The following is a 9246-nucleotide window of genomic DNA, read 5'->3' as shown; positions in this document are numbered from 1 at the left end:
ATAAAAATAATCCCATTTCGACTCCAGCCTTGGTGACCCACATTCATCTTGGACAGAGAAACCAGGCTGCTCCTGCCAGCCAGGAATTAAAGGATTTGGAGTCTGGAGCGAGGGAGGAGGACGCTGGACCCTCCCCAGAATCCGTGTGTGTGCTCAGAGTGCAGGTGTGAGATCATTCCAGAGCCGGGCACGTTCCCCCTCCTGCTCATCCCGCTGGGAGGTGGGAGGTGTGATGTGCCTGTAGGTGAAGCTCAGCACTGGGAAGCAGGAAATCCAGGTCCTGCTTCCAGTGCTTCCACAGACTTCAGCTTCAAACAGATCACTTCATCTCCTGCCTTAGCTTTTCTCCCTCCACGCCCTGGAATTTGGAGCGCTCTGCCTGCCTGGAGGTTGATGCCAGTTGGTGCTGAGGGGTCTGGGAAGGTTAAACTTTGGGTGGAGCTTGTCCCAAGCACCTGTGTCACATCTCACCTTGCCAGGTCCCTGGGCAACCCTGGAATGCTTTGGCTTGGAAGGGACATCGAGGATCATCCAGTGCCACCCCCTGCCATGGGCAGGGACACCTTCCACCAGCCCAGGTTGCTCCAAGCCCTGCCCAGCCTGGCCTTGGACACTTCCAGGGATCCAGGGGCAGCCACAGCTTCTCTGCCCAACCTGTGCCAGGGCCTGCCCACCCTCCCAGCCAGCAATTCCCCCCTAATCTCCAATCTAAACCTTTTGGTCATTTGACAACTGAGAGTCAGAGTAATGAGGTGTCTCTGTCCAGCTGTGTTAATTTTCAGCTGCTGGTAATGAGGTCTCCAGGTGTCCTGAGGGATGGAGAATAGCAAGGACTCACCTGCCTTCAGCCAGCAATTGCTTCCCAATCTCCCATCTCTCCCTGCCCTCTGGCAGTGGGAAGCCATTCCCTGTGTCCTGTCCCTCCATGCCTTGTCCCCAGTCCCTCTCCAGCTCTCCTGGAGCCCCTTCAGGCCCTGCAAGGGGCTCTCAGGTGTCCCTGGAGCCTTCTCTTCTCCAGGTGAGCCCCCCAGCTGTCCCAGCCTGGCTCCAGAGCAGAGGGATCCAACCCTGGCTCCTGCGGCCGCAGCGATGCGGGACGGGGTGCGGGAGCCGGGCCGGGGCTGCGGGAGCCGGGACGGGTCTGTGGGAGCCGGGACGGGGTGCGGGAGCCGGGACGGGTCTGTGGGAGCCGGGACGGGGCTGTGGGAGCCGGGACGGGGTGCGGGAGCCGGGACGGGTCTGTGGGAATGTTCTCCCGGGGTTCTCGCTCCCAGCCCCGCCCCGGGGCCGCCCCTGCCCGCCGCCCCCTCCCCAGCGGCTCCGCCCCGGCGGCGGAGGAGCCGGGCCGGGATCCGGGAGAGCCGGGATCAGCGGGATAGCCGGGGGAGCCGGGCAGCGGCGATCGGGGCGCCATGGCCGCGGTGGGTGCGGGGGCCCGGGGGTGGCCGCGGGGGGGTGGCGGTGCCGCGACCTTGATGCTCTGTGTCCCCGCAGGTGACCCGGGGCACCGCCACACGCCGCAGCCGCCTCAAGCGCTCGGACGGCAGCACCACCTCCACCAGCTTCATCCTGCGCCAGGTCAGCGCCCGGGGGCTCGGGGGGGCTCTGGGGGCCGGGGAGGCTCCGTCCCGGCCGTCCCGGGGGAGCGGGACCCCCGTGCTCGGTGCCGCAGCCCGGGGATGCTCCGGGTCCTGCTCCGGCTCCGCGTGCGGGGGCACTTCGGGCTCGGGGCAGAGCTGGGACCCCCGGGAGCTCCGGAGCGAGGCCCCAAATCCCGGCTGGAGTCGCGGTTTAACGGGATGAACTCGTGGGTTGTCCTCGCCTTGCCTTCCCCGGCTGCGACTGACCCCGCGGGCTGGTTCTCTGCTTATTCCCTGAGACACCCAGGGCGAGAGGTGCGCCTGTTCTCGGGGAATGGAAGCGGAGGTTTTAGCGACCTCCTGACTTTAGGATTTCTGGGAAAAAAAAAAAAATCTTTTAAAGGTGTCAAGAGCATCGGCAGCTCCGCTGGGGCTCCTCAGGGCTAATTATACAGCCCCCTGGCATTGCAGGAGCGGTGGCACCATCGTGAAACCCCCTGGAAATAGTTCCCCTTTCCTTTCCCTGTTCCCCTTTTCTATCTCTATTCCCAGTCTCCCACTCCTGCCTGCCCTGAGTGAAACACAGACTGACACCCCGAGTCTCCCTGAAGCGTCACTCTCACCTAGAAGACGCATCTCAGAGGAAATGTTATTAATTTGATGCAAAAGTCGAGGAGGTGGAACATTTCCCAGAGCACAGACCTGCATCCCAGATTCCTCGGTGACTTTAGCAGAAATTCAAGGAAGCTCAGGGAAAGCTGAGCTGGGCCCTCGATGGATTTGGGGGCACTTGTCACGTGTGCTGTGGCAGCTGCGAGGTCGGTCTGTCAGGGAGAGGGATTTTAATCACCCGGGGAAGTTGGATGTGGCTTTGTGGCATCTCCTCGGCAGCTCCAGCCCCGAGCAGAGCCGGAGAGTCCCCGTTCCCAGGGTGACATGGGAGAGTCTCAGCAAGAATCTGCTGCTCAGTGTGATCTCAGCCATGGAAATGGGAGTTGGAACAGGGATAAAGGAACAGAAAGGCGGTTTTAGGGTGTGCTGGGATGTCCAGGAGGTGTTGCCCTGGGCCCTCCTGGGTGTTGTCCTGGAGAAGCTCAGTAGGAATGTTGTTTCCAGAGGTGGATTTTGTGCCATCTGGAAATTGAGGGTTGGTGATTTAGGCAGAGGTTCATCAGCATCACTTGGTGACGTGGGGTTTTGGGAGCCTGGCCTCTGTCAGCTGGATTTGGGAGGACAGGGGGACCTGCTTCTCTCCTGACCCCCCTGAGTGGGTTAATTTAAACACTGGGAGGGCACTGCCAAATTCTAACAGGAAAATCAGATGCTGGGATGTTTTTCCTGTCCTTCCCTCCCACTGGGAAGTTTTCCCTGACAGCAGCCAGGCTGGAAGGTGAAGTCCCACCAGCAGGGATGAACTTCAGGGAACGCTGCACTGGCTGTGGGGCTGATTTAAAAACAGACAGTTCTGTCAGTGAGATCTGCAGTAAATGTACTAGAGCACTTCAGATCTTCCATAGAGCTCATATGTGCTGAAAATTGAGCACCAGCTTCTTGTCCAAGTCCGAAATACCCACAGAAATTGTATCCTTGGTTTCCTTCTGTGTCAGGAGAGATGCAGCTCCCCGGGATTTGAACTCATTATTTGACTTTTCTTGGTGTTACATTTAATTTCTGGCCTCTCAGTCTAACTTAGGAAGGGAATAATGTTTGGACCCAAACTTTTGGGTTTGCCTTTTGGTCCAACAGCCCGTGGTGAGAAGCAAAGAGTGCTGAGTCCTGTGCGTGTGCACAAGGACAGAGCTCCCAACCCCACGTGGGGAGCTGGGGGTGCCCCTTGTGTCCTGTGTGCTGCAAATCAAGGGGATGATGCTTAAAAACCCCAAAGAGCTGCCCAGGGAGGGAGATCCTCGTGTCCTGGAGTGACCTGGAGTGCAGGATGTTCCCAGGGGGTTGGTGACACAGCTGAGGCCGTGACCAAACCTGGTGCTGGAGGAGTTAAGTGTGGCCTTGGAGCAGGGAATGGGTGCTCAGAATCGTTCCTCTGACGTGGCAGGTGCTGCTCAATTATAGTGAAGAAGCCCCTGAAGGGACAGAAGTCAATTATAAGACACAAAGTAGGGCAGCTGCAAACATGTGCTTGCAATTCCACAGAATGCTGCCATTCCTGGTGGTGCTTTTGGGAAGATTTTTGTCTTTCCACCCCTTGCTGTGTGACCTGAGACTGCACACAAGTTGTCTTTTCCCTTTGAACTCTGGCAGCATCACTTTTACTCCCTGTGATTTTTGGGGGGAATTTATCTTACAACAAGTGAGAGCACAAGAGGAAACAGCCTCAGAATGCACTAGGGGAGGTTTAGGTTGGATATTAGGGAAAATTCCTTCATGGAAAGTGCTGTCCAGCCCTGGCACAGCTGCCCAAGGAGTCACCTTTCCTGGAGGGATTTAAAATCCATGTGGATGTGGCACTTGGGGACACGGGTTTGTGGTGGTCTTGGCAGTGCTTGGGGTTGGACTTGGTGGTCTTGGAGGTCTCTTCAGTGTCAGCCTTGTGATAAAATCTTCCTGATTCCAAATAACCAGTGGAAATCCTTCCCAAATCGTGGCAGAGATTTCAAGTAAAGCCACCGAGTGTCCCTGTGCAGTCCAAGGACATTTAACTTCATGTAAATTATATTTAGACACGCAGTTTATTTCTGGAAGGGTGGTTTTTTTTTGCTTCTTATTTAGAGATATTTGAAGTTAAAGCCAATTTTCTTTTAAGACTTAGTTACACCTGCATCTCTGGCAGTGCTTGTGTTTCCCCTTTTCAAATGGCATTTTTTTTCCTGTGTAATCCTGAGAGGAAAAGGAAAACAGCATTTTCTATTCTTAGGGCAGCTCTCAGGCTGTAAGAACACTTTAAAAGGTTGGTGACACTGATGAAAAGGTTTGGAATCTTTAAGGAAGAGTTTTATGGCCTTGTTTCCAGCTGGGTTTGTGGGGTGGGCGGGTTGGGGTTATGGTGTCCTGGGCAGGACCAACTTGGGCATCTCAGTCCCACATCTTTTTGCCTGATCAAGCAAAGGTAGTTCTGGCTCAGATTTGGGAAGGTTTCGGGATGTCTGAGCTCTGTTTGTCCTTTCTCAAGTGTGAAAAACCTTCCCCTTGGCACGGGAAAGTCTCAGGTGTGGCTTCACCTGAGGGCAGGGACAGATGGGATACTGGGAAGGAATTGCTGGCTGGGAGGGTGGGCAACACTGGCACAGGTTGGGCAGAGAAGCTGTGGCTGCCCCTGGATCCCTGGGAGTGTCCAAGGCCAGGCTGGAACTCCCTGAACCAGGAAGAGCCAGCACTTGGTCCCTGCTCATCACTGATGTGTGGGGGCAGCTCCAGGGACCATTTCTTACCGAACTTTTCGACGTGCATCTGATTTATTCCTTCAGTTTTGCTATTTTTTTTGGTCTTAAAACCCTTTTCCTTGGCGTGAGACCTCAGGGTGTGACCTTGGCACCCTGGTCTGTGTTAGGGTGTTCTGGGGGGCAGGAGGTGGCTGTAGCTGGCAGTGTGACCCCTTCCAGGGGGGACATGCAAGGATCCAGGCATTCCTGAAAATCCAGCTCTGACTGGGTGGCTCAAACCCAACGTGCAGAGGAGCAGCTCGGGGTTTCAGTCACTCCCCAGGCTGAGCTCAATCCTGCGATGAGTCATTAATTTCTAAAACACAGCTTTCCTGTCATGGAATGTGATTATTCCACGAGGCTGTTATTTTCCTCTGTGCAGCATTTAGAAGCTCTTTCAGCACTTGACAGGTGAGTAGAAGATGGAGCCCTTTCCCCAGGGAGCAGGAGCCTCTCTGGCACGGGGGTGACACGGCTGGGAGTGGTCCCTCTGCTCCACTTGGGGTGCTGAGCTCCCACAGCAGCTGCAGCTCTCAGCTCAGCCCAGCTCACACAGGGACACACAGGAGATCAGCTCTGGGAAAGTGCAGATCCTGCTTTGCAGATCTGCCTTGTTCAGGTTAAATCCAAAGGGGAAACGGAGGCCTGAGCTGAAATAAATAAATAAATAAATAAATAACTGTGCCCGGGGTGCCTCGCTGTGGTGCCCCAGCAGCCAGGGGGGTGCCCCTCTCTCTGCAGGTCTCTCCTGCACCACCAAGTGAGTTTGCAGAAGGTCCTGGGAGCTCTGGGGGAAAGCAGGGTTTTCCACAGTGCCACAGAATACATCAAATCATGGAATGCTTTGGGTTGGAAGGGACCTTAAAATCATCCAGTTCCATGGGCAGGGACACCTTTCACTATCCCAGGCGGCTCCAATGCCCATCCAGCCTGGCCTTGGACACCTGATCCTGTTGCTCTGTCAGTCATTCCAACCAGGATTGAACTCCCAGGTCACAGAGGTGACCTTTGCAGCTGGTTTTGTTCTCAGGGCAGGGATGAGCCCCATCCCTCGTGTCCCTGGTGCAGGGGCTGTGCCAGCTCCTGGCACTGGGATTGTGCCACCACAGCAGGATTTTCCTGGGACAGCTTGTAGAGCTTCCACGATCTCCTGCCAGCTGGAGAGAGCCCATCCCAGCACTGGGCCCAGCTGGGTTTGGACCCTTGGTGAGGCTCCCAGGGCGAGGAGAACTCCTGGAATGAGGAGGGGGAAGCAGAGCCTTCCCTCTGGCTGTGTGTGCCACCTGGGCAGCTTCGGGTGAGCCCATCCAGATCGTGTCTGGATGACACCTCTCCCTAATTTCCTGTGGGGATGAAGTCAGAGGGATGGGATACACAGCTCTTTTCCTGAGTTGTCTTCCACTGTGGCTTGAGGGGCTGGTGGATGGACTTGCAGCCTTCCTGGGTGTCCCTGCAGGGCCAGGAGCTGGACCCTGATCCTTCTGGGTCCCTTCCAGCTCAGGATATTCCACGATTCTATGAACCCTCACAAGGTTGAAATAACAGCAGCAGGAAACTGAAATGGATTTTTTTAATCAAAAAACAAAGAGGGGGAAAATTGGCTTCTCTCCTTAGTCCTGCCATCACCTCACCCAACTGCAACAGAGCCACCAGGCTGCTGCCCCCTCCCTGCTTCCTCTGGAAAGCCGTGTGTCTGGGAATCTCTGTGTCACCAGGAGCCTTAATTGAATGTTTCTCCATGTGCTCATTGAATCCCCAATTAAGTTCCCACTTTGTGTTCACTCAGAAAAGGGAAAGGGTGTTGTGTGAGGGAGTGTTTGCAAGCAAACAACGACCACCAGGTGCCCTCCCAAACAAACCCCCCAAATGGTGGTTCGTGGCTGTGTCTGGAGCCTCTGCAGCCTTTGGCTCGCTGTGCTCTGTCCCTGGAGAGCCCCTGGCTGTCCTTGGCGCTCCCTGAGCGCGGCCGGGGCTGCCCCTGCAACTGGGACAGGATCCACGTCCTGCACGTGGAACTGGAACACGAGCCGTGTCCTCACGGATCCCAGCGCTTGTGAGGGGACTCCTCGTGCATCCCAGCGCTTGTGGTGGGCACCAGAGCACAACAGCAGCCCCCCGGCGTTGGCAAAGCCCCGGGATGCTCTGTGTGGATCTGATGGAGTCGCTGCCGTGGATGCACGGGAAGTCTGAGCCTTTGGAATTCTCCCTTTAAAAATCCCGTGTCCTACTCTCCGGCAGATGTGCTGACCGGCTTATTGTCTCCATGGCAACAAGGTTTGGGGTTTAAAATAGCCCGAAGTCACAAAAGAGAGCTGCGGTATTAATAGCGCGGGCAGCGCAGGTAAAACGGGGCTGGGCTGCTGCTCACCCCAAATTCGGGCTGTTTGGGATCGTCCGTCTGCCTGCACCGACCGGGGGTGTTTGTTTACGTGTGCTTTCGGAGCGTGACCTATAAATTGGGTGCTCCTCAGCCGCGCAGTGTGGGGAGCGGGAGGCGCTGGCATCAGCCGAGTGACAGAGTGCGGGGCGGTGACACGGGGGAGGGGACAGCTCCGGCAGCAGTGTGTGCACAGTTGTGTAGGATTATAAATACATAGGGTACGAATGCGCCGTGTTCCCGCTGCCCCTCCATCCTGTAAGGAGGAGCTGGGATCCACAATTCCTGCGCGACCCGCTCGGCCCCGGGGCAGCCCCATCCGCGCCTCCCATCACCCAGCGCCTCCTCCCAGTGCCCCCAGTTTGCTTTTGCCACCCCCCCAGTGTGGGGACAGCGCTCCGGGGCTGCCATCCCAGGTGGAGCGCTCGGAGGAGAGCCGGGAGCTCTGGGATGTGCCGCGGTTTCTATGGACACCGAGGGCTCGTGTCGAACGCCATCCGATGGGATTGTGCTGAGTGTGGAGGAAGCGGAGAGGATCACGTGGAGCTCCAGACCCGGGGCTGCTGAAATATGCTCTGTTGGAACGTGGTAGAGACAGAAATAGGGGTTTTTTCCCCTAAATTCCTTAGGTTTTGGGTGACCCGCGGAGTTGGGAAAAAGAGCTTCTGAGCAGGGTGAGGTGGGAAAGCCCGGAGTGTGTAACCTCCAAAATTGTGCTTTGATAGAGCAGAGCCCCAGGAAATACAACTGCCATGCTAAAAAGGTGTCCTGTTAGAGGAGTTTTTGGCTGATAGACAAATGTAATAAACACAGCCGTGGAATCACAGGGTGGTTTGGGTTGGAAAGGATCTTAAAGATCATCCCATTCCAACCCCACTGCCCTGGGCAGGGACACCTTCCACTGTCCCAGGGTGCTCCAGCCTGGCCTTGGACACTTCCAGGGATCCAGGGGCAGCCACAGCTTCTCTGCCCAACCTGTGCCAGGGCCTGCCCACCCTCCCAGCCAGCAATTCCTCCCTAACCTCCCATCTGAGCCTTTTGGAAATCAGTGTTGGATAATTTGAGAGCTGGAGTAACAAAGTGTCTCTCCTGTTGTGATAATTTGTGGCTGATGGTAAGGAGATCTGCAGGTGTCCCGAGGAGTGGAGTGGGATGAGGAATAGCAAGGACCCTCCTGCCTCCTCCTATCCCTCTAACAAAAAATGGGAAACTTCCTTAAAACACATGGAGGGAGGCTGGAGATCCCTCCCTGCCCCGATTCTCTGCCCCTGACACAAATAAAGTGGATTTCTGTGCCGAGGGGCCCCCGTGACATTCCCCAGCTCCCACAGTGTGTCAGAGGTGCTGTTCCCTCCCGGCTCTTGGGAATTTTGGTGCTGGCATTCCCGTGGGAGCGTTCCCACACCAACCCCTCTGCTCTGTGCTGTTTGCTGAGCGCCTGGGGGATGGTTTTGGGTGAGATCTGGGCTGGAGGGTGTTAAACACTGCGAGGAACCAGGGTAAAAATACATCCTGGTGGTTCCACTCCATTCCCATTCCTGGGGAACAATCAGCCCTTGGCACTTCCTGTGAGGAATGTCACGGTCTCAGGGAAAACCTTTTTCTGTTCTAAAGTGGGGATTTAATGTCCTTAAATAAGAGTGTCCTCAACACTGGATCCTGACAGCTTTGCAGTGCTTGGCTCTGGGCTGGGACACCTTTTCCTGCAAGGAATAAGCTGCAACCTCCCTTTGTTTTTCCTTGTGTCCCACTTCTCCTGGAATTTGTGGGTTTTTTGACGGTCGTTCTCCGGGCTGGTGGTTTCAGTGCTTGACCAGCAGCTCCTTCCCAGCTTATATAACTCATCACATTCCCAGTTACACGTTTGGACAGCGGGACCTGCCCCCCTGTCCCGATATTTCCGTAAGTTATT

The 9246-nt window shown here is 56.0% G+C and overlaps 1 protein-coding gene across 7 annotated transcripts in view; it reads left to right on the top strand.

Annotated features, from left to right (window-relative positions):
* Window positions 1–910: 910 nt before the first annotated feature.
* Window positions 911–9246, top strand: part of CACNB4 (calcium voltage-gated channel auxiliary subunit beta 4) — a 67667-nt gene continuing 59331 nt past the window's right edge. For 6 of the 7 annotated variants that reach the window (XR_007632022.1, XR_007632023.1, XM_050339675.1 and 3 more), the window contains exons 1-2: window positions 911–1018; window positions 1495–1578. Coding sequence is in view for 5 of the 7 variants with exons in the window: in XM_050339675.1 (XP_050195632.1) it covers window positions 926–1018; window positions 1495–1578 (177 nt within the window). In the remaining 2 variants the exon portion in view is untranslated. Of the gene's footprint in view, window positions 1019–1365; window positions 1422–1494; window positions 1579–9246 lie in introns of those variants that run through there. The other variant, XM_050339677.1, reaches the window with a different exon arrangement.

This window comes from Myiozetetes cayanensis, unplaced genomic scaffold (assembly GCF_022539395.1).
Source record: "Myiozetetes cayanensis isolate MyiCay16 unplaced genomic scaffold, myiCay2020 scf9, whole genome shotgun sequence".
In the NCBI taxonomy this organism is placed as follows: Eukaryota; Metazoa; Chordata; class Aves; order Passeriformes; family Tyrannidae; genus Myiozetetes; species Myiozetetes cayanensis.
This window is presented reverse-complemented; position numbering and strand designations above follow the sequence as displayed.